The 24,325-nt window shown below is 42.1% G+C and overlaps 2 protein-coding genes across 5 annotated transcripts in view; one reads left to right on the top strand and one right to left on the bottom strand.

Moving 5' to 3' along the window:
- The window catches only part of LOC146042215 (B-cell receptor CD22-like), a 31,203-nt gene extending 27,200 nt beyond the window's left edge, over positions 1 to 4,003 (top strand). For all 3 annotated transcript variants that reach the window (XM_083162138.1, XM_083162137.1, XM_083162136.1), the window contains one exon: positions 3,624 to 4,003. In XM_083162138.1, the coding sequence (XP_083018264.1) occupies positions 3,624 to 3,712 (89 nt within the window). In that variant the 3' untranslated portion in view covers positions 3,713 to 4,003. The remainder of the gene's footprint in view (positions 1 to 3,623) is intronic.
- A 6,141-nt stretch (positions 4,004 to 10,144) lies between these two features.
- The window catches only part of LOC146042216 (Schwann cell myelin protein-like), a 34,878-nt gene continuing 20,697 nt past the window's right edge, over positions 10,145 to 24,325 (bottom strand). The window contains exons 6-11 of one of the 2 annotated variants that reach the window (XM_083162139.1): positions 22,729 to 22,843; positions 20,211 to 20,244; positions 18,347 to 18,403; positions 16,737 to 16,811; positions 13,505 to 13,579; positions 10,145 to 10,249 (exon numbers count right to left, since the gene is read on the bottom strand). In XM_083162139.1, coding sequence (XP_083018265.1) covers positions 10,208 to 10,249; positions 13,505 to 13,579; positions 16,737 to 16,811; positions 18,347 to 18,403; positions 20,211 to 20,244; positions 22,729 to 22,843 — 398 coding nt within the window. In that variant the 3' untranslated portion in view covers positions 10,145 to 10,207. Of the gene's footprint in view, positions 10,250 to 13,504; positions 13,580 to 16,736; positions 16,812 to 18,346; positions 18,404 to 20,210; positions 20,245 to 21,301; positions 21,374 to 22,728; positions 22,844 to 24,325 lie in introns of those variants that run through there. The other variant, XR_014463797.1, reaches the window with a different exon arrangement.

Here is a 24,325-nt window from a genome sequence, read left to right as displayed (position 1 = left end):
TTATAAGCCGCAGAACATGGCGACGCAACGCAAATTAGAAAAACCGTAAAAGTTGCGATTTTTTTTTTAGTGGTAAAACATAACGAAAACTATATAAGTTTGGTATCACCAGAAGCGTAACGACCCATAGAATAAAGATAACCCATCATTTTAAACAAACTATGAACTCCCAAAAAAACGTAACCAGCGCAAAATTATGCAATGGCGTTTTTTTTTTTTTTTACCCCACATTGAATTATTTCCTGATTCCCCAGAATATTATACGGTATAGTAAATGGTACCATTACAAAGTACAACTTGTCCCGCAAAAAAAAAGCCCTCATGTGTCTATATAGCCGGAAAATTAAAAAAGTTACGCTTATTTGAACGCAAGGAGGAAAAAAAAAAAAAATTACCATAAAAGGCAATGTCGGGAAGGGGTTAAATCTCCTATTCTATTTGTGTGTGTAATGTGTGATGTCATAGCTGTGGCGCACTCTTGGATTTTTTACACAAGTTATTTACACTGCAAAATCAGTTTGATTTTACTGTAAATGATTGCCAATTCTGATTCTCTCATCCTATTAAATTTCACCCAAAGAGTCTGTCCACCAATACTTTTTGTACTTTTAATTATAATCCCCCTTAATTGATGTCATGGGTGTCTTTCTACACAAAATAGATATTTATTATTTTAACATAATTTTTCTTTAGTTCTTCAAAATGCAGCAATGGGGCCAATGTGACCCTCATTGCATTCAAATGTATTTTTATTCATCAATTTTAAAATACAGACATCATTGGTGATGTGATATTTTCTACTAATGCTGCTTTCAGACCGCAAAACTGGCTTTGACCCTGTATTTGAAAATGTTTCCAAAAACGGGTCAGCCAGGTAAAACCCCTTTCACACCGCATCTCTTAAACGGTATATTACCGTTTGAGTGCGTTTTTTTTTGCCACTGGCAGACCCGTTTTTGGAAACTTTCCAAATACAGGGTCATAGCCAGTCTTCAGCGTGTGTGTCCCCCCCCCAGCGCAGCGCCCCACCCCCAACCACGGGTTTACACACACAAACCCCCCCTGCGGGTTAGCACCCCCCCTATGGCTAACAACCCCCCAATGTGTTTAAGAACCCCCCCCCAAATGTGTTTAAGAACCACCCCCCCCCGTGCAGCCGGTACTTCCATAATTGCGGATCCCAGCAGTATGCACGGATGCACTTATTAAAAAAAGTGTCTTTCGGAAAATGGCTGCCCCATAGGAAAATCTTTTTTTAAAAACTGTCTTTCGTATGGGGACAGCCGTTTTCCGAAAGTCACTTTTCTTTTAAGAAAAGTGATTTCGGAAAATGGCTGCCCCCATACCAAAGACAGATTGTTTAAACTGGTTTTCCTATGGTGCAGCCATTTTCCGAAAGTCACTTTTTTTTTAATAAGCGCAGCAGTCCATACTGCCGGAATCCGCAATTACGGAGGTACCGGCTGCACAGGGGGGTTTCTTAACACATTTGAGGGGGGGTGTCGTGGGATGTTAACCCGCGCGTTGGGGGGGGGGGGGGCGGCTCCAGTGCTATGAATATTTAATGAACGCTCATTAAATATTCATTGCGCTGAATTTAGGACCCAGCTCATTGGCTGGGTCCTAAATACCGTTTCAGACCAAAAATACCGGGTCTGAAATGGGTAGGACCCTCCATTTTAACAGTTTTACAAAAATGGCTTTTGTAAAACGGTAAAGTGGTCCTGCACCTTTCAGACCGCACAGATTACCGTTTTAAAACGGTTAAAAATCTGCAAAATACCGGTTTTTAAGTGCGGTCTGAAAGGGGCAAGTTTTTTTTCCCTTTTATGTGAGATACATTGATGCCTTTAATTGTATCACTTGTTATAGTTTTTAACTACTATCTCATTTGATGTCTCCATTACTCTTTGTGGCAACGATTTTTTTCTTAAATAGATAATTACAATGCAGTCAAAAATAATTGTTTAATCTTATATAATCTACTACTATAAACTTTTTGAAAAAGGTTTCAGAATTTCTACAAATTGTAAGAGATGTAAAGATTACTTCTGATTGTACTAAGCGTCATCGGGCCCTCAGAGTGGTGATGATGATGATGATGATTTAATTATTTATTTATTTACAGTGTCTTATATAGCGCAGCATATTCAATTGCGCTTTACAATTGGAAACAGTAATAAAACAAACTGGGTAGTAACATACTAGCCTGTAGGTAGGAGGGCCCTGCTTGCAAGCTTACAATCTATAGGCATAATAGGATGGATACATAAGGATAGGATTCCATAGCATGGCAGTCCCATGGCAGTCCCACCAGATTGCAAGACAGTCCTGATGGGATGCAATTAGATATGGAGGTTATGTCGGGGTTCTGAAATCTAACTCTCTCTGCACATGTTACATCTTCCCCACCTGCAGTGCAGCATGGCTTTGTCCATTAGCAAACCAAATGTGCTTTGCGAGTGAACCTGACTCACCCACTTAGTCTATCATTTTAAATAGCCAGTGTGTTCCTGTTCTAAACACAGAGATAATCTCAGGGATTTAGCATTAATATATGTTATTTCAAAACAGGGATTACTAGAAAACACAAGGTATACAGGGCCGTATTTTCGTATGGGCTTAATGAGCACTTACCCAGGGGCCCCAGGTGCATAAGGGCCCTATTCTGATAGCTGAGGATCCCCTTTTTCCAGGGATACCAGAATTTTGAAAATCGGCCTTGGGAAACTGGAGATATCCAACTTCAAAGCAGCAGTCCACATCCGACCTGGTAATTGCAATTCCCAGTCATATTTCTCAGGTTCTCTCTGACTTAGAGTTTTCTGAGAGTATATTCCAAAAGCTGGGACTCTCCCCTTTCTATCGACACTAGCGGCTTGTCTCTATCATGCCCAGAACCAGAGATATCAGCCTTCCAGCAGCCGGTCCCTGCTCCAGCTCCAAATGTCTGGTGTACAGTTTTATATTTTTGTCAATGGATTGCTCTGGCTCTTGATCTCTGATCCCCAAGTTCCCAGCACCTCCTGAAAGTTGGGACTCTAGGTTTTTATACTATTGAAGGCTAAGAAATCTATTTCCAGATAAACAAGCTGACCTTTCACCGGAAAATGACGAATATTAAGCCCACTCCATTATCCAACCCTCCCCTGCATATAAAACACCCCCTACCTCCATGGAATTCATTTATAAGGGACCCTTCATTCAGCTCAGTGCCCCTATCCACATGTTAGTGTTCTCCCTCCCACCACCTGTGCAGTAAAGGAGTAATTAGCAGAAGTTACTGCACCAGGTCCTACATGTTGAGTGGAAGATAGAGCACCCCCTGCCACCCGTGGGACATCAAAGCTGCTTCTGATATCACCCCCCCCCTAGGGGGGGGGGGGGTGGGTAAGGGCCCCAGTGCATTGTTTTGCCCAGGGGCCTACACTGCTGTTAAGACGGCCCTGAAGGTATATAGTGGCTATGTATGTTTCCAGTATCTGACAACAAGTTATAGTTTATCCTATCATATCAGTTAAACATGACTTCCTATATAATTGATTTATTCTATTACACTCTCATATTGCCATACATATGAATATACTGTGTTATGGTTCAATGTTTCTAATTTTATTTTACAGATACTGCAGCCCATCCCAGCCGGCTTGCGAGGAATGATGAACTTACACCTCAACCCCAGACGGCGCTCTACCCAGGTGCCGGTTCATAATCATGACCAACTGAGCGGCAATCATCCCATACAAGCATTTGAACCTGCATAGTGTATAAGGCTCTGTTTATCCACTAAATACAATCTATATAACTATTACCTATATGCTTATACATATTCTATTAACCTAACAGTTTTTGCATAATCTTACTGCTGTTGCATAGTAATGAACATTGCTTCCTTGCCATGTTTGCCTGGTCCTGAAAAAGGGCATGATGGTGCCCGAAACATCACATTGCAATTATAATTGATTAATTAATAAAAGGATTTATGTCTACCTGCTCTATGAAAGCCTGGTGAATGCTCATTGGAGGAAAAAGGTTTTTTTTTAATTTCTTGTATTTATGTTTCCAGCCGGTTTGATTGCCCAGCAGGTAGCCTGGGAACTGCACCACAGAAGACATCCATAAGGAGGATTGTGAGTGCCACTTATCTATACCTATTCATGTTCTGATGGGTATCCAATTATCCCATACATTGCGCACTGATAAAAATGGCCTGATATTGCGATTAATGTCCAATAGTCATTATCTTCCGATTCGAGGCTGTTTTTATTGGCAAAATGCTGCCCCGCCGAATGCCCCACACCCATCCCCACCGCCATATCCTCTAAAGATTCCCACAGGCGTCCTCTAGAAATGATTTGATGGTCGCTGACCATTGATTAATTTCTCCTTCCTTTGGAAATAAAAGTCTCAACTGACTTTTATTTCCTTTGTTGTCCGCCGAAGAGGGGGTTGGCTCTGATTTCCTGTAATGTCAGCCGCCTTCCCGCGGCAGGCATTGACCCAGCGTTTTCATGGGGATGCACATAAAATGCTGGGCGTTCCCATGGGCGAGCCCCATTTCCACCCCCGTCTGCCCCCTGCCCTCCCTCTGCAAAAAATGGCCCGGCGTAGCCATTCATTGCTGGGGTCTGCACATGCGCAAATACGTGTTGTGCATGCACCGATCCCCCACCATCAGAACGGAGGCCAAATTTGGCCCCTTCCCATCATTATTGAATTAGGCCCTGTATCTAATTGTGCTGTCTAGCGGATGCTACTTTCAGCCGGGGCAGACATGAAGACGAGAACCTGCTGAATAAATGTTCTGCCTTTGCCAGAAATTGTTCATGTAAAACTGTAGCCTTGTGTGTGTATTAGATGAACTGTTGTGTGCACTGAGGAAGTTCAAACAAATATAAAAATGTGATGGCCAATAAGAACCACTTGGCCCATCGAGTCTGCCCACGTACACACACTAATGTACATTCTGAGGCTTAGTTTCATTGAGAGCGAAATAATTTACCAGCATATAATTGGATTGTGTGAGGAATATAAAAAGTTCTCGCAGTCAGATGGGAATTGAACCCATGACCTCAGTGCTGTCAGGCATTATGGGTACTGCACTTGTACACTATTGTTAGCTGTGATCAGGGCCTTCAGAAATTGTGGGGGCTGGGACTGAAAAAAAGGCAGGGCCCCCCACCATCAAACACACACTGCCCCCACACATTTGCTGCCATCATGATGACACACACACACACAGCCAAAAATTCACACACTTACACACAGATTGCGTGCACCCCAGGAGCACCAACAGGTGGGCCTAGGCCCTGGTAAAATGAAGGGGGCAAGGCCACCAGATAGGGCAACACTGATGCTGACACATGGATGATTATACACGGACACAGTGGCCGGGTCAAAGAGAGAGGAGAGATAGCTGCTGCTCACTGGGCTGGTGGGCAGCAGATATGAAGAGAGGGCAGGGTGGCACAGGCATTGGCATATAGAATGAATGGCTCTTCACGCTGCCGGTATGCTATCATAAAGGTTAACTGACACAGCGCAGGGAGAACGCCAAGCGCTGACACTGCTAGTATATATATTTCACCAAAATCTTCCCCGAATTGCAGAAGCAAGTGCCAACATGGACAGTGTACAGGTAAGCATTACTGCCTCACAGCACTGAGGTCATGTGTTCGATTCCCACCATGGCTCTAACTGTGCAGAGTTTGTATATTCTCCCCGTGCTTGCGTGGGTTTCCTCCGGGTTCTCTGGTTCCCTCCCACAATCCAAATATATACTGGTAGGTTAATTGGCTCCCAATAAAATTAACCTAAGAATGAATGTACGTGCCTGTATATGTGGTAGGGAATATAGATTACCTACCAAATATTCTCTGTAGTAATTAGCTATATAAATAACTGGTATTATATAAATAAGTACAGATGGAGCTGCTCCAGGCAATAGAATCTCCCACTGCCGCTGTGCACCATCCGAAAGAAGGGGGCGTGCATGCCCAAGACGCTCGCATGCCCCATTTTGTCGGAGAGCGCCACCGCCCTCCGCCAGCTCCCTGCTGTGCCCCATCCTCCCCCATAGCGCTCCGCACCCACACTCATCCTGCCGGTCTCCCTGAAGTGGAGACAGGCAGGGAATCCGCTCCCCACCACCGTACTGATGGGGATGTGGTAGAGTGTGAGACGATCGCGCATCCCCGTGAAATGGTGCTCCTGTCCGCCAGCTCAGGAGATCTGGCGATCTGTAAATAAACAAAGCTACAGCAGACCTTTTCTCATCCAAATGTTAATACACATTAGTCATAGTTGGAAAAACATGCAGAACATAGGGGGGAGTATAAGCATAAAAATATTAGCTATATGTATCATGGACAGCAGTCATCTATCAAGTACTAATGTAACTGTAAACTAAAATGTAAACTACACACAAGCAAATCTTTATACCGTATTATAGATATCAAAAGGCATAGTCATATTGGCAAAGATATGTCTAGTAGGAGAAAAACTATAAGGTCTCGAATAAGTAACTATCTCCTCATGTTACCGCCCATAAGGGACATACAAACTGTAATAATATAAATACAGTGGGGGCTGGAATGAGTCAACACAGATTTAAAATCAACATTGCAAAAGTCAGCTGAGCTGGCTGAAAACCAAAAGGATTGTACTTATATCAATGGCTTCCGATGTAACTAATTTGGAGCCATCACCAGTAGCATCTCTACAGTATGTTGCAATGTGTGGCCCATACCATTGGACAACTTGGTGAATTGGTATCCAAAGGTTACTGGAAAAAGTTTAGCCCGTGGCACAAAGTACAAAAAAATACATAAATGGCCACATCGGCAATGTACAGTATGTGGACATCAATCTCAAAGTCATCTTGTAACAGATGGGGTAGTTCCATATAGTGAGATTGGTCATCCAAAGAAACCTATTCACGGTCAAAGAGAGACATTATGTTGGTGAGGAACCCTGAGGAAGGATTTAACTTTGAAACGCGTTGGTGTGAGGAGGGAGGTACAGACAGCTTCAGGATTAGACCCCTGCCATCGGTCCCACCATTCTCTATCTCAGTCCGGATGAGCTAGATATTCTAGGTGGTTTAGTCTGGAGCTCTCGGTCCCTCTCTTTATCTTTTAAAATTACCTTTTTTATTCGTATTGGAATTTTATCTGCAATAAATTTTGGACATTTTGGATTTATGCTGCCTTGGTCTGGAGAATCATTTTGCTGACTGGGACTTACCAAAAGAAACCCCTATATGAACATAGGGCATTGCCACCAGGTCAGTACTATCTGAAACAGAGTATATGTGTCACAGAAAAATTGCAGCTTTTAAAGAAACCGTGATGTGCATATAGGGAATTGCAACAAGGTCAGTTGTTATCCCCCCGTGTCTAGATAGGAGTGTATACGATCATCTTGAGATTGAATCCACAAAAGATACCTTTGCCTGTATATAGGGACCAACACCAAGGTCAGTGTGGTCCCTTTGGGGTACGGACCTAAGGACACTACCAATCCAACTTGTATTGGATTCAACCAGCGCTGGAGAGCTACCCTTTTCTTTATGTCTATGTTTAAATGTTAAGGAGTTGGTGCTCCTGGATAGCAATCCAGCTGCGGTTGTAGCGCTGTCTTACTGAGAATCCATTTTTGTATAAATCCAAAGAAACCTATTCACGGTCAAAGAGAGACATTATGTTGGTGAATTTATTCTCCAGGTAAGATATTATCGGCAGTGATACTTCAGGTCAACATTGACAAAACTTCGACACCTGAAAAGGTCAACGTGAGTTTTTCCTGGGGTTTTTTTGTGTCCTAGTTGACAACTGAGCACATTTACCCCCAAATAGTGTAGCATTAACCTTTGCATGGTGAGCAAGCTTTGGACAAAGTGCCTCACTCCAATCCTGCTGCGATCAGCACACACATTGTTCCCATTTTATCATCAATGACGGTAAAGCATAAAATTTTTTTTTATAAAAAATGGCAAAACTCATGTCGACCTCACAAGTCGGCCATTGCCATATTGATTTTTTGCTTCTGGAAATCTTTTGTCAGTGTTGCACTGGTTCCTGATGACCTTTTGGCATTGACCTACACGTTATTGACTTATCATCCTGGTACCAGGAGTGAAGGTGTGCTCCGGCACAGGTTTACGAGCAGTATCTTATAGTGAGCGCAAGGTTCAGCGATATTTGTAATTGACCATATTAGAATACTGTACTGTATATGGTATACTGTATTATTCTAGGGAGCATTCCCCAATAAGCTGATTGATTGAATAAAACAATTCCATATTGTGGATACCCTGTAATATTGTGAAAATGATCTTGGTCTAGTGCAGATAGGGGCCGATTCAGACTCTTGCACATGCTGTTCCATTTGCTACGGGAAGGGAGTGAAGGGTCAGGCAGGGGGCGTCACCACGGGAGCACCCAACGTTTTATGGGCATCCCCTGAGAACTCAGGCATGTCAATGCTTGCTCGAGGCAGGTGGCTGAAGTCACATGACATCAGTGCCCGCCCCCTTTTTGGTGGTCACTGGCCAGAAAAAAAGTCAGTTTATGGTAGAAAAATCATTTGCTGGTCAGCGAACATTTCTCCAGTTCAGCCACTAGTGAGGTTATTTTGTTGTCGCGGGGGGAGGCGGTGTGTGTGGTGGGCAGAGGCCAGCATTTACCTTTTCTCTAGGCTATGAACATAAGCAGCCTAGTGAACAGGTCTGAATCATTGCAATAGTGATGACCATCCAAAGTAGGCATGGCATGTACAGATGTAGCCCCGCTTATTCAGCAAATGGCTGGCAATATAATCAGCCTCCACCAGCCCCGCCAGCTTCCAGAAGGGGGCACGCACCCACAAGATGCTGATGCAGCCCCATTCTGATGGATTTCTCCGCCGCCTTCCCGCCGGACCCAACTGCCTCCCCGCACCCCCCCCTAACCCTGCCTGTCTCCCTGAAGCGGAGACAGGCAGGGTTTCCGCTACCCGTCGCCGAATGATTGGGACACGCGTGCGTGGGAGATGCTTGCGCATCCCAGTCCGATGGAGCACCTCTTCGCAAGCGCTTGCCAGCGGGGGCATTCTGGCAAGCCCTGGAGCTGCATGAGAGATCTGTATGTACATAAAAGACAAATTCTGCCTAAATAGCTGTGGAAATCCTTGGTATTATCTCAGAACATGCCCTTTTTTCTCTGTAAAAGACAGAAACTTCAACACTTCTCACTTTATTTTATTTTGTATTCTCTTATATTTTATATGAATTTCAGTGTATATAAAGTAAACTCCCAGGCGCCATCTATTGGTAATTACAGTCTTGTTTCAAAAACCACCAGCACAATCTTTTGGTACATGAGTTTGATTATAACAAACTATTATGATAGAAAGCTTTACATCTCAAATAAGGGGGGACATGCTCAACATGTACAAGTATATCAAGGGCCAATATAAGGAACTGTCACGCACCCTCTTTTCTAGTAGAAAGGAATCTAGGACGCGAGGGCATGAATATAGATTAGAAGAAAAAAGATTTCATTCAGCTAGTAGAAAGAATTTCTTTACGGTCAGAACAGTCAAACTCTGGAACTCTCTTCCCAGAGAGGTGGTAACGGCTGGCTCATTAAATGCGTTCAAGGCAAAGTTGGACAAACATTTACTGGAGAAAAACATCCATGGTACAAATAAGAAATATAATTTGTCTGTAAAATACCAGAACCTACCAAATCAGCAATGGATATCTATACCAGGTTGAACTAGATGGACGCAAGTCTTTTTTCAGCCTTACCTACTATGTAACTATGTAAGTGTATACTTTGATCATGTTTTATACTGCAGTTTCCTGTCCTTAAATGTTTTGATAAAATAAATGGTCAATTAATTTTTGTCATATCCCATTGTGGACATTCATAATAAACAATTGTATGCATTGATATATAGTAACTCACTTGTATATAAGTACAAAGCACTTTAAACTACACAAACACACACACAACAATGTGTGTATAAACATTACTGCCATTTACACCCCAAGGGACCAGTTTGCTTCCCCCCAAAAAAACACTATTAATACATAAACAATAACAGGCACACATTTGTGTAATTGCGATAAACTAACGGATTTCTTTGTGATACAACCTCATGAGTTTTAAAAATGTTTTATTTATTGTTTAGTACAAATGTTTTCGTATTGAGAAGTTGCAGCTTAATTCCTCGCTGAGGCTGTGAGTTCTGCAGGAATTACACGCTGTAAAATAAAATGAGAAACATTTGTATTTGTATGATGACACAAGAGTATAAAATAATGAAACAATCATTATAACAAGTCATGTTTAGCTGGAGAAACTATAACTGGTTGTCAGATACTGTACACTATATACATCATGTTTTTTGGTAGTCACTGTTTTAAAATTACATATATTATAATCATTAATGCCTTAACTTTGATACTGTACATTGTAGCGTGTTGGAGCTCAGAAAAATTCCAGCACTGTTCAAGAAACGTTTGTCTTAATTAAATCATTGTCATAATCACATTGCAGGCATTAAGAAGTTTAATAAAATCAGAAGTATAACTCTAAAGGCCCCCATACACTATGTGATTTTGGGACGATTTCATCCGATTTCGGCAATTTGTGCCGATAATCGGGTGAAATCCGGTCCCGTGCGCATCGGACCGGATCAGGGAGGTCGGACGGTCAGTACATACGATCACGTCCGACCTCCCTGTATGCATATGCCTGCCCACCTGACAGGCATATGCATGCAGACACCGGGGGAGCAGTGGGGCGGGCAGCAGGTCCCTGAATGCTAAGCTGGCGGCGCCGGGGAGTGCTGACCTGGCCGGGTGGTGATGATCATAGATATCAGCAGCGCTGCGGGAGTCGGGACGGGACGCGCAGTGGCGGGTATTAGATTTTAAAATTCCTGTCAAATGACTAGCCATTCTCTGATTGGCTGAGCTCTCAGCCAGCCAATCAGAGAACGGCCAGTCATTTGACAGGTATTTTAAAATCTAATACCCGCCACTGCGCGTCCCGTCCCGCAGCGCTGCTGTGCTGATATCTATGATCATCATCACCGCCAGGTCAGCACTCCCCGGCGCCGCCAGCTTAGCACTCAGGGACCCGCTGCCCGCCCCACTGCTCCCCCTGATAAGAGCACCGCCGCCCCCTGACCCTCACCGCCCGCCCCCTGCTCCCCGACATGTGATAAATCGCAAGCGATTTATCACATGTCAAATTTGGCTCATCAAGTGCCAAATTGTGTGTGAGCCTCCCAGGGAGCTCCCGGGCGGCTCACAGGAGAATTGGGTCCGACTTGTCCTAAGGACAAGTCGGCCTAATGTATGGGGGCCTTTAGTGATTGTGTAAATACTAAAACCTTTTTTTAAGTTTATAGCGGACCATTTTTTACACTAAACGAAAACGTTTTTGACGGCACTGTTATTACTTTTTAAGACCGTGGTAGAAAAACCATTACCACTAACAGATAAAGTAAAAGCAAATAAGTTAGTAGTTATAATCAAACAAATCCTTAGTTTAATGGTCTTCTTGGATGCCACAAGAAGCTGTCCACCACCAGTCCGCAGTATAAACCAATCATCAATGTATCTTACATAAAATTAAGAAAAAACTTACAGTAGAGAACATCACATCACTTCTGGGACCAGATGCACTAAGCTTCAAAAGTGATAAAATGGAGAGTGATATAAAAAAAACATCCAATCAGCTCCTGTCCGACATTTTTCAAACACAACATGTGACTTGGCAGGTAGGGGCTGATTGGCTGACTGTTTATCACTCTCCATTTTATCCCTTTTGAAGCTTAGTTCATCTTGCCCCTGATGTTTATATGGAGCCAAATTGGGGCGGTAGGGCAGTGAGCCACAGAGAGTGTCAGGGAGGGAGGGATGGAGAGAGAGTGCCAGAGAGAGAGATAAATTGTCAGGGGGAGAGAGAGATAGAGGGAGGGAGAGACAGTGTCAGGGAGAGAGATAGAGAGAGTAGAGATAGTTTTAGGGACCATGGAAGACTGTCAAGAAGAGAGCAGGAGATACAGTGTTACAGAGAGATAGGGAGAGATAACAGTGTCAGGGAAGTAAGAGACAGTGCATACCTCCCAACTGTCACGATTTCCGCGGGAACGTCCCGATATTCGGGGACGTTCCCGCGTCCCGCCCGGGGCCGCCATTGTCCCGCGGTGGGGGGGACAGTTGGGAGCCCCCCAGATTGCCGAGAATAGACGCTGTGCGCATGCGCACAGCATCTATTCAGCGCCGACGAGTGGTGAAAACGGGGGCGTGGCCGGAGTTCGCGTCACCCCGTGCGGCCACGCCCCCTTTTCTCGAGGCCACGCCCCCTTTTCGGGAGCGCGCTCGGCTTCGCAGCGCGAACGTCCCGACCTCCCAACTTCAAAAGTTGGGAGGTATGCAGTGTCAGGGGGAGAGAGAGGGGGAGAGATAGTGTCAGAGAGAGATGCAGAGAGAGTATTAAGAAGAAAGAGGGAGAGAGAAACAATGTCAGGGAGAGACAAAGAGGGAGAAAAATCGTAGGAGGAGTGAGGATGGGAGACACTACCTGACTACAGAACTGGACAGAACAGACAGCAGGGGCATAGACAGATAGTTGGATAGAGGGGAGTGTCATAAATGAATAAACAGGAATACATAGAACCATATGGGGGCATGGACAGACAGATAGTGTGACATGGATGGACAGATGAGGTGGCATAGATAGACATAAGTCGAGGGGGTGGGCATAAATGGATACACAGACAGACAAAGCTCAATATGGGTGCATAGACAGTCAAACATAAAGACAGATGGATGGAGAGATGGGGAGGGAGGGGGCTCACAGTTCACACATACATATATTTATCCATACACTGCCTTCCTCATACATACAGAACATCCATACATCCACTGCTTAATCTACACTCCGCCCCTGGCATAATAAGCATTACTGCTGTGTTTTCAGTCTCCTTTTCAGATTATGCAGACGTAAAATTAATGTAATTTTACAAATGAAACTCCTCTCCAGAAATCCCCAGCTACACACAAGAATGTTGTGATATAATCTGTCCTAATAACCTAATAACATAAACACTGTATGCCATGATCCCTTTTTAATGCCCTTTATATCTAACTATTTGTAAAGTCTCCAAAAAACATTGTAATGACAATTCTAATAATGTGTGGATAATCCGGGCATTTGTGCAAGCAGCAGGAACAGCACTGTGGAGTCTAGCAGCATCGTGACAGCAACCGGTGGCTGCAGCCTCCATTCCAGGTTTTGCAGGGTCCAGGTTATTTTGCCAGTGGCTGAAGCTCCAAGGGTGTAGACTCAATGTTGGCCTGAGAGGCCATGGGCTCTAGGGGTGCCGACTTGGTACTGCTGCTGGCAATTGACACTGTATCTCATAGTTTACCATTCACCCAACAAAACTAACAAAGATGTGTATTATACATTTTCTGTATCATCTAATTTATTCCTGTGATTACCTTTAAAGTATAGTAAGGTTCAGAGACATCGCTCATCACGAGACCAGTGTATGCGGCTTCTTGGAGTTCTGCAGTCTAAAATAATATAAAGGTCAGACCAATCTTATGGGAAAAATTAATTCAAAATTAAGGAACAAAAATGATAAAGGAACATCAACATGATGTCACTATAGCCCACCATCTGAAATTGAGTATAAATAATAAACAGGCATGTAATACAGTGACTCTCAGCTGGTGAAAGGCTACAATTCCCTGAGTGTCTTGATCCAATTTGGGAAACTGTATCTCATCTCAGAAGAGATTATCTGTTGCATACAATTAAACACCTTTAACAAAGCTGGGTGCATCCACAGTTCCATATAGTCTTTTTGAACTAATTACACATCAATAAGCATGTTCTGATGTTTGGATCATTGTTTTACGATCTCAGATTGGTGTTACCCCTGATGAAGTCTTTTTGACGAAACGCGTCGGGTATCTCTCGATATAAAAAATAATTTAATTAACGGACTGTGCATAATTATTGTGAATACATTCAACATTGGACACATGAAGATTATCTTCAGAAATAATTCTGGTTAAACTATGTAGTAATATGGGTGGTACTATATATGTATTAGGTTGCGCACTCCAATAATATCTTGCATGTAATACAGTGCACCTAACTTTGCAGTGTTTTTAGTGCTTTTCGACAATCATACTTATAATCATCAAAATCAACTTGACACTTACTCCGGGGTCTGAGAAAAACTGCGCGTAGATTAAGGTATCATCATCAATCTTTAGCAGCCTCTCTCACTAACCTATCCTCACTTTGTTTCACTATATATTTCTTTCAGTCTTGTGTTGCCCTGGGGTCACTCAGCTGCACCGTTTTGGGGTGCCCTGTGCCCTAGATTTGTTCCCCCCAAAATGTTAGGGACTTGCCCGACTAATGAGGTCACCTGGACACGGTGGGCAAGCCATTACTTATGGCCATAAATAAGCGAGCGTTTTTCTATAAGAAACAAAGAATTGTAATCCTCAAAAAATTGACTACATCGATTGCAGCCGAACCAAGTTATAGAACATCTTAGATAATGAAATATTTACTCCAGCAAATAGAGAAAATTAGACGCTTTATTAACCCAAATAAGCTATAAAAGATGAACATTTACCCTATTTAGTAAGAAGGTCAAAGATATTGACCCAGATGTATTGATTGTATCCAATAGAAAGTATTAGAAATGTAACAATATATTATATATGCTATCATGCCTGTCTTAGTGCTTCAGGCACACTATTATATATGTATAATTTTAGTACACACTGCCAACAAGAATAGTCCGATGTCACACACAGATTTTTATATTTATTCAATTTTTCGTTTTATATACACACTATCCAACCAGACTTTTTTTCTGTTGGTCTTATTGCTTTTCAAATCTTCCCCCAGGAATCCCGCAATGTCAGCGTGAAGGGACGCCGTGGGTTGCTAAGCAACAATCGGGGTTGCTGACGGAGGGAGACGCACGTCATCATGGCGCTGCCCGCGTCACTTCCAGGAGACGCAACACCCGATACCCGGAAGTACCGCTCGCAGGCACCGGGAGACCAGGAGGAGGATACAGACATCGGCTATTTAAACGTAAGTAAGCTCACTGTCTTGTTTGTCTTACACAGCACTTGCACTTACCTCTTTTGTCCGTCCTGAGGAAGAGGCGAACGCCTCGAAACGTAGATTACTGGACAATCCTATGATGCACCTTCAATAAATCTTTCTGCAAATATTTTTCAACAAGTCCTGTGAGTGCCGCCTCATTCCGCCTTCCCAGCTTTGGGAAGGGGGGTACCCCTGCTTATATATATATATATATATATATATATATATATATATATATATATATATATATATATATATATATATATATATATATATATATATACTGTATATATATATATATATCCATACAGCTTAATATACACTCCGTCCCTGGCATAGAAAGCATTCAGTCTCCTTTCTAGATTATGCAGATGTACAATAATTGTTTTTTTTTTTTTTTCTAAATGAAGCTCCTCTCCTGCTTCCCCAGCCACACATGAGGATTTTGTGATCTGTCCTCAGGGCCGGATTTCTCACTAGGCCCGTGAGGCACGGGCCTAGGGGCGGCACCTATTATGGGCAGCAGGCAGGGCCATGTCGCCTCCTCCGGGCCCAGTGTGAAAGCTGCTGCAGACTGCCTGCACGGGCAGTAGAAGGGAGCGAAGGGTGCGGAGGGAGGCTGCCGCTGGCGCTGGAGGCACACACTGTGAAGGAGGAGGGGAAGGGATGTCCCTGCCACCCGCTGCAGCTGACGATGGTGCTGAAGGCACACACTGCGGAGGAAGGCTGCCGCTGCCACTGGAGGCACAGACTGAGTAGCGGCTACCTCCCCTTCAGTGAAAGGACCTTCTAGCGTCAGACTCTGGGTGGGTTTGGGGCAGCGTGTCACACTCACCGTGACTCGTAAGAGAACAATGCAGCGCGGCAGTGGGAACATGGCACGCACCATGCTGCTGCCAGGAGGAAGTGTCCTTCCCGGGAGGAAGCTGATGAGGAAGCAGTGCTGAAGGTTGATGGTAAGAGAGGTCCTCTCTACACATGCACCCTGTTAGGGTAATACACCCCCCTCCCCATACACTTTCACCCTGGGCAGGACAATTACCCACCATAATTATAAAAAAGAGGGGGGGGGGGCGGCCAAACATTGTGTGCCTGTGGGCAGCTTGACCCCTAAATCCGGCCCTGTCTGTCCTTAAAGCTGGCTAACATACTGTATGCCATGAATTGCACTTTCCGTTTTTAATGCCCCTTATACCTGACGATTTGTGAACCTTGAGCTAGGTAACTTTTTTAAAGTCTCCAAAAAGACATATTAATGACACTTCTAATAGTGTCAACACACTGCTGGTTGGACAATCCAGGCATTTGTGCAAGCAGCAGGAACAGCACTGCGGAGTCTAGCAGCATCATGATCAGCAACCGGCGACTGCAGCCTCCGTTCCAGGTTTTGTAGGGTCCAGGATATGAGTGTTCTTTGCCAGTGGCTGCAGACTCAATGTTGGCCAGAGAGGCCATGGGCTCCAGGAGCGCTGACTTGGTATTGCTGCTGTCAAGGGACACTGCCTCTCATAGTTTACCATTCATTCAGAAAAACTAACATAGCTGGGTATTATACATTTTCTGTATTATCTCGTTTATTCATTTGATTACCTTTAAAGTATAGTAGGGTTCAGAGACATCGCTCATCAGAAGACCAGTGTATGCGGCTTCTTGCAGTTCTGCAGTCTAAAATAATTTAAAGGTCAAAAAAATATTGTGGGAAAAATGAAATCTAAACAAAAATGATAAATGAACACCAACATGATCACTAAGGCCTACAATCAGAAATAAGTATAAATAATAAACAGACATGTAGTACAGTGCACCTGGATTTACAGTGTTTAGGTGCTTTTCGACAATCATCATTATTATCATCAATATCAACATGACACTTACTCCGGGGTCAGAGAAAACTGCACGTAGATTAAGGCATCGTCATCATCATCATAATAATAACAATAAGTGCTTGATGAAGTTTAGTGATATCAAAAATAATCTTTTTAACTCTTAGTGCTTGTGAAAATGCTAAAGTTTATAGTGGAACATTTCTGACATAAAAAAAAATGTTTTTGACTTTTTTATTATTATTATTATTATTATTATTATTATTATTATTATTATTATTATTATTTTAAGACAGTGGTAGAAAAATCATTACCACTAAGTGTAATAGTGACAGCAAATTAGTTAATAGTTAAAAACTATAACAAATAATCATTTTACTTTTATAAAGGCTGCTGAAATGATCAATAGATGCCACAAGAAGTGTTCCACGATCAATTCACAGTATAAATATATCATCAATGTATCTCACATAAAAGGAAAAAAAAAACAGTAGAAAGCATCACATCACTGCTGATGTTTTTTTTTATTTTTAAATTGATGAATACATACAATTGAATGAAGTGGGGCCAAATTGGCTCTATTTATGTATTTGAAGCATTTAATAAAAATGTGGTTCAAACTAAAAGTAAAGGTTGTGTAGAATGCCTCCCATTTACAATATGATACAATTGAGGGTGGGGGTTGGCTTAATTCAAGTTTTAGATTAAAAAAATATATATTTCTTTATAATAAACAGCAAAAAGACTTTGATGGACAGACTTTCCTTAAACAGAACATAATGTTACTATACATGAAATTAAAATCATGCCTATGAAACAATACAGTACCACCATTTCACTGATGGGGTAACAGGAATAAAACAAGAAAACTTGATTTAACTACTTAATAAACCATTATCTAATGGTTTAATGGAAAAAAAAATGTTTTGAGTTGTTATATAGAGACCATTGCTAGTTATATATTATGTGTTACTGTTTTTTTTTATAACAATCACTATCAACTGTCACTTTACAGATTGCACCTCTTTATTGCTTACATGTAATACTATAAATGTTTCCTACTTTGATTTATATCCCTAAGGAAAATATTCTGACCCAAATTTGTTATTAAGGGCAATATATTATTGACTGGCCTTTGAGATTTAAAGAATTTATTTTTAAATCCAAAACCAATCCGGGTTAGCCTTTAGAAAAATGAATGTACTTTAGGGCACATCCAAAAGAAATACATTTCTACATTCATTAATTACAATATTATCTAAATAAATCGTCTTATATTATTGGTATAATTTACCATTCATCAAGCAAAACAAACATAGATGGGTATTACACATTTTGTGTATTACTGTATCTCATTTAAGCCAATGATTATTGTACCTCAGATATGTCGCTTATCACAGGATCAGTGTATGTGGCTTCATTGAGTTCTTCGTTCTAAAAAGAATTTCAAGGTCAGAAAAAAAATATTATGGGAATAATGTCATCTAAATAAAGGAAACGTAAATGATGAATGAACTAAAAGAGCAACATGATGTAACAACGGCTCAGCCATCTGGAACTGAATATAAATGATCAACACATGCATGGTGCAGTCCATAAGGATTGTGAACATATGGTTGTTTAAAGTGCATGTGGCCAATCATCACAATTATCATCATTGTCAACTGACACTTACATGGGAGGCAGAGAATATGCGTGTCATACCCCTCCAGTAGCCGGCATATTAGACTTTTCATTTTAGACACACAATGTGATCCGATGCAATCAACTAGATTGAACCCTATGCATCTTTTGCTGTAGCTCACACTCCATCACAGATACCTCCATAAATTTCAGATAGGTTGATATAGATGGAGTCTCATCTTTGCTTGGGGTCTTCTGTGGTTCTGCCATGGGGAGGGGGGGTTTACAGGGAGACCAGACATAAGGGGCTTGAGCTAATTAAGCGGGCCTTCTGACACTTATGATTCGTACAGCAGTGTGAATGAGAAGCACTTTGCTGTGAGGGTCATCTATGCTGATGGACCATAATAAGGGGAGGCACAGGTGTCACATCTACCTTGCTCCCACCGCAGAAGTTTCTTGCCCAACCAGGAGTGCCTTTTCAGCATTTATATTGTTTCCTATGTGTCGGCAAACATAGAACAGCCTCCTACTACTTTATCTCCTCTCCTCCTCCCTTTGCTTCCTGAGTGGACTCCTTTAAACCACACAGGTACACAGCCCAGGAAGCATATAGCACAGTATGTAGTATAGGTATCTTATCTTCTGTGTCTTCCTCCCCTGCTATGTGTCTGTCCTTGTCTACCCCGCTGTCTGTATTTCTACAGTCTGTGGCTTAGTATGTGTATCTCTGCCCCCCTCACCTCCACAGGGTGAGCCACTTTTCTCCTCTTCACAAGTGTTCCATAAACTCAAACTTCTCTGCCCCTCCTGCACTCCTCAGGTGCGCCTCTGTCCTCCTCCACTCTGCCCCCTGCTTTTATCCATGAGTGTTCCAGCTCCCTCTTTTCCCCATGTGCATGCCCCCTCCCTCCTAACCTTCTAGAGTGTTGTAAGCAGAACAATGGCCATTAGCTCCCAGTCTCAAGTAGGATTAATGAGTGGAAGCACAACCATTTTAGTGCCAGCCAATTACACCTAAGAAGAACAGGTAAGCTCTATTCTCCTTTGCCAAATAACGGTGTACACCACACTACACATTTGCTACCAGCCCATGGAGGGGCCAAGGGAGGGGTCCTTCATGGTCTGCTTGTACTGGGTTCTTCAATGTCCTGTTCCTGTCATCATGATTCAGTTATTTACCCCAGTTTTCAAATAATATATTAGGAATGCTCACTACAGATTTGCAATACACGGTACATGTTGGTAAGATAGCGCTGCAGTTAAGGTGTTCCTAATATAGCTTGTGAAATTGTTTTTGCGCCTTCACAAGTTACCCTTAATTGTTGTCCTGTCCTGAACAAATACAGGGTTTTCCACAGAGCTAGCACATACATACTCTACTTTTGAGAGGGGATTGCTTTGGTGATACTATTGGAGGGAGCCACATGACCACCTTAGTTTGCTTGGTAACTACTTTGTCTAGGAGAGAAAGGGAAACCCAGATCTTCATTAGGGAGGATACCTGATCATCTGCCAATAAATCTGTATTGGTGAACCAAATTAATGTTGCATTCTTCTCTTTATAATTGATTTATTATATGACAGTGTTTTATAGCTGCTTGCTCCAAATACATACCTCAGTGCTAGACAGGCAGTGACCTTCTTTCTTTCTGTGAAGAATGACAACACATTAGTACCCTAGACTGTAGTTAGAAGGGGAAACAGACATGACTAGTTTTATGTAATCAACGGTCACACTTACCAACAGCAGAGTGGGGAGCGTGACAATTTAAATAGGGCGGTAGGGGGAAGGGATGGCCTGTGGTGCCAAAAGCTCCCCTGAACGTTTTTATTCAGAAAAAAATACACATGTTTTTTATCTGGTTGTCTCAAATTACGAGAAAAACTCTAAACTTGGTTCAAATCAAGATAAGTTGTGAACAGTATTGCAGTTTTTCAGGGGGGAGGGGGAGGGGGGAGGGATAAGTGTTTTTTTTTTGTATGTTGTATGATGTTTGTTCTTTGTAAATCCTGCAATTCCTGGTCGGAATGGGTATCGAAATTGGAGATCTATCACTAAGGTGGAGAATAGTGAGAAAACTGGCAATGGTTAATGTTTTAACATGGAATGTGAGGGGATAAATGAAAAGATCAAGAGGTCACTGGTTGGTGATAAAAATCTTGCACTAAAGAGATCTTGGATCGATAAAGCCTATCATTCCCAGTTTTCTCCATCCTCCAGGGGGGTCTCGGTGATAATCAAAAAAGGTATTGGTTTTGAATGTATATCGAGCAAAATTGATCCACAGGGGAGATTTGTTTTTTTGGATGCATATATTGCATCATGCAGATTTTGCATTATGGCAATATATATACCCCCGCCTTTTTCTTATGATGTTCTTAGGAAGGTGGTTGAATTTGCAGCCGAAAGGCCTGCAGCACATATCATTTGTCTAGCGGACTTTAATGCGGTCATTAATCCTAAAGTGGATAGACTACAGATGAATGTAAATAAAGTAATGAAGAATAGCGGTTTAGCCGATTTTGTTTAGCAGCTGGGATGGCGGGAAATATGGAGGGAGAGACACCCCAAGGTCCAGCAGTTTTCATGTTATTCACTTTCATATAACTCCTTTTCAAGGATTGACATGATTTTGGTCTCAGCTGGGCTAACAAATCAGGTAGTCAAAATAGAACATGCAGCATGTGGCATCTCAGACCACTCACCAGTTATTATGCAGATGGACTTGAACCTTGATAGAGGTTTTACTTATTGGCGTTTCCACCCAAGCTGGCTGTCTAGATTTAAGAGAAGTGAAGTAATGGTTGGATAAATTGATGGTTTCAAAACAGTGCCACGGCCAGTAATACAGTAGTATGGGAGACATTTAAGGCTTTCCTTAGAGGTATCCTCATGAAGGAAATTGCGTGGGAGAAAAAAAAATGTCGTGAAACAGCCAATATATTAGAGTCGGATATGATCAGGTCTGAACAGCGGTATTTGGCAGATAAAATTGAGGCTTCTAAAGAAATATGGTTAAAGGAACAGCAAAAGTGGCTTGAACATCTTCAGATAATGGCCAATTTACGAGTCTTAAAAAGTTTCCATCAACTTTATTTGAATAGTGATAAAGCAGGCAAATTCTTATCCTACCTAGCCAAGGCAGATACACCCTCAGGCACCATAACTAAAATAGTCACACCTGTGATGCGCTCGCCAAGCTTCGGGCTCGGTGGCTCGCTGTGCTCGCCACACTTTCTATTCTCAACTCCACGCCGACGTGGATAGTGGGGGTATGAAAAGGTCGTAGGATGCGTACCACCGCCCCTCGCGGGCTCGCTACGCTTCGGGTTGACGTTGATCGTGGGGTGGAGTTAACAATTGGGGGGGCCATTTCACACTTCAGGGTGCCTATTTGGCCTCTGTGGGCCATTTAACATTGTTCCCTATGTAAAATCGGGTCAATTGGGACATTTAACATTGTTCCCTATGGGAAATCGCGGTAATCGCGCCAGTCGCATCGCATGCAATTTACATTTTAACATGTATTTCTATGTAAAATCGCGGGCATGCGATGTACATGCGATGACCGCGATGGGCGCCCTTCTAGGTAAAGAGTACCGAAGTAAGAATATAAGTCACAAAAAAAAAACACAGGGAGAGACATAAGTAAAAAGTAAACAAATATATTGCAAAAGTCGTATAATGTTCTTCGATAATGGTCAGAATATGAAATGTTCTCAGAATTAGCTTACTTCCTTCCCCTTAACAGATCTCTGAAAAGATAATAGTAAACAGCGGTAGTTTTTTTTTTTTTTTTTAGTTCCGGGTTTGATATAGTGTTGTATTTGTGATAAGGTGAAAGGATCTTCAATGGTATAGAACCCAAATTGCTGCAATAACGTCCTGACCAGGGACGGCAGGTTGTAAGTCTAGGTATGTCTTGTAAGGATATTTGGTAAAATAATGAAATGTCGGTATGGAAAATATTTTTATGTATTGTCATGTTTTTAATGTATGTTATGTGAAAAGTCAGAATAAAGATTATAATACCAAAAAAAAAAAAAAAAAACAGTAAGTCTATGTTACATCTGAAATGAGTTGTAATTTTATATAATATTAACCATTTTTTACAATGATTACAATATTTTACCTCCAACAAGAGATGATGATGATTATACACAGAAGAAGACCGACTATCCCGGATACAGCAAGATACGGAGTAAGAATTGTTGCCATTTGTTCTTGATTTATAGCTGTGGGAAATACTGTATAAGCAGAGATTAAATGTTTGTGTAAATTGCAATGTGAAAATAATATGGGGCAGTGGGTCGCTTTTTTTAATATATAAAAAAAAAAACATTTTTTTTATCATTTTTGAAATATACAGGTTGAGACCCCAAGTCCAAAATGCCAGGACTGACTAGGACTGACCACTACTGCTGCCTTCCCATGCTGAATGTCCTACTACCTTACTAATTCCTGCATACTGTATAAGAAGTCAGACACCAGGATTTACGGTTTGATGGAGTGAGGCAGCTTTGTCTCCAGCAAACCATATTTCAAAGGCTTTATTGGCTCAGCTACCCCTCTTCACTTCCCTTTGGGAGACCCATGGACATCAACTGTCACAGGTGGCTAGACAGAAAATACATTGCGGCAACCAAAATTACACCTGACGCTGAGTCGAACGTGGTCTTTTCCGCTCATAACAAGCCATTCGCCGAAGTGAACTGCTCTTCTACTGCTTAGGTAGTACACCACTCCCACGACAACCAAGCCAATTTTAGGGCCTTATTTTGGTTCATTCTTTCTGACAAAATCCTTCTTAGATGGGCAAAACCATGTGCACTGCAGGTGGGGCAGGTGTTACTTGTGCAGAGAGAATTAGATTTGGGTGGGGTTTTACTTCAAAGTGAGATCTATATTGCAGTGTAAAAATAAAGCAGTCAGTATTTTCCCTGCACAGAAACAAAATTACTCACCCAAATCTAATTCTCTCTGCACATGTTACATCTGCCACCCCTGCAGTGCACATGGTTTTGTCCATCTAAGAAGGATTTTGTCAGAAAGAATGAACCAAAATAAGGCCCTTAGTGACAATTTGGAGACTATAAAGACCGCTATACCCCCACACTCCTTTATTAAACTGTAGCTGACATCACCAGTCAGCTCTCCAAACTCACACAGAGGATCACAGACACAGAACAGCAGCTAGGCGCAGCTCTGCAGTAATTGATTTAAAGTGTATCACAAATGTATTAAAAAAAACACAAAAAAACAATTGTCGAACAAGATAGATGACCTGGAAAACAAGTCTTCTAAAATAATATCAGGCTGGTGTGCTGCCGGGAACTTTTAAATGGCCAAACCTGAATAATTTTGTTTCAAAGACATTAGATTCCACAATAGTGCTAAATGTAATAGCTAATGATTTTGGCATAAAAATCGAATCAAATAACACTTTTAAAAACTGTGATTTTGTGACAAAAATAGCAAATGAAATAGGATCCAATTTTAAAGGGTGAATCACAAATCATTTGCAACTGCTGCCAATTTTTAGAAAAGAAAAGTTGCGATTTCTTAGTAAAGAAAGCATATAAGTTTAGACATGTTAAAAAAATTGGCATGACCATCCCCCTAAGCATGACCAGCTCCATGCATTTTTACAACCAGGACCGGCTCAAAGAGATTGGGTCTGGATATGCTTGGGGGGGGGGGGGGGGAGGTTGCAATTTTAAGAATAACAC

Source organism: Crinia signifera, chromosome 19 (genome assembly GCF_055691185.1).
Source record: "Crinia signifera chromosome 19, ASM5569118v1, whole genome shotgun sequence".
NCBI lineage: Eukaryota > Metazoa > Chordata > Amphibia > Anura > Myobatrachidae > Crinia > Crinia signifera.
This window is presented reverse-complemented; position numbering and strand designations above follow the sequence as displayed.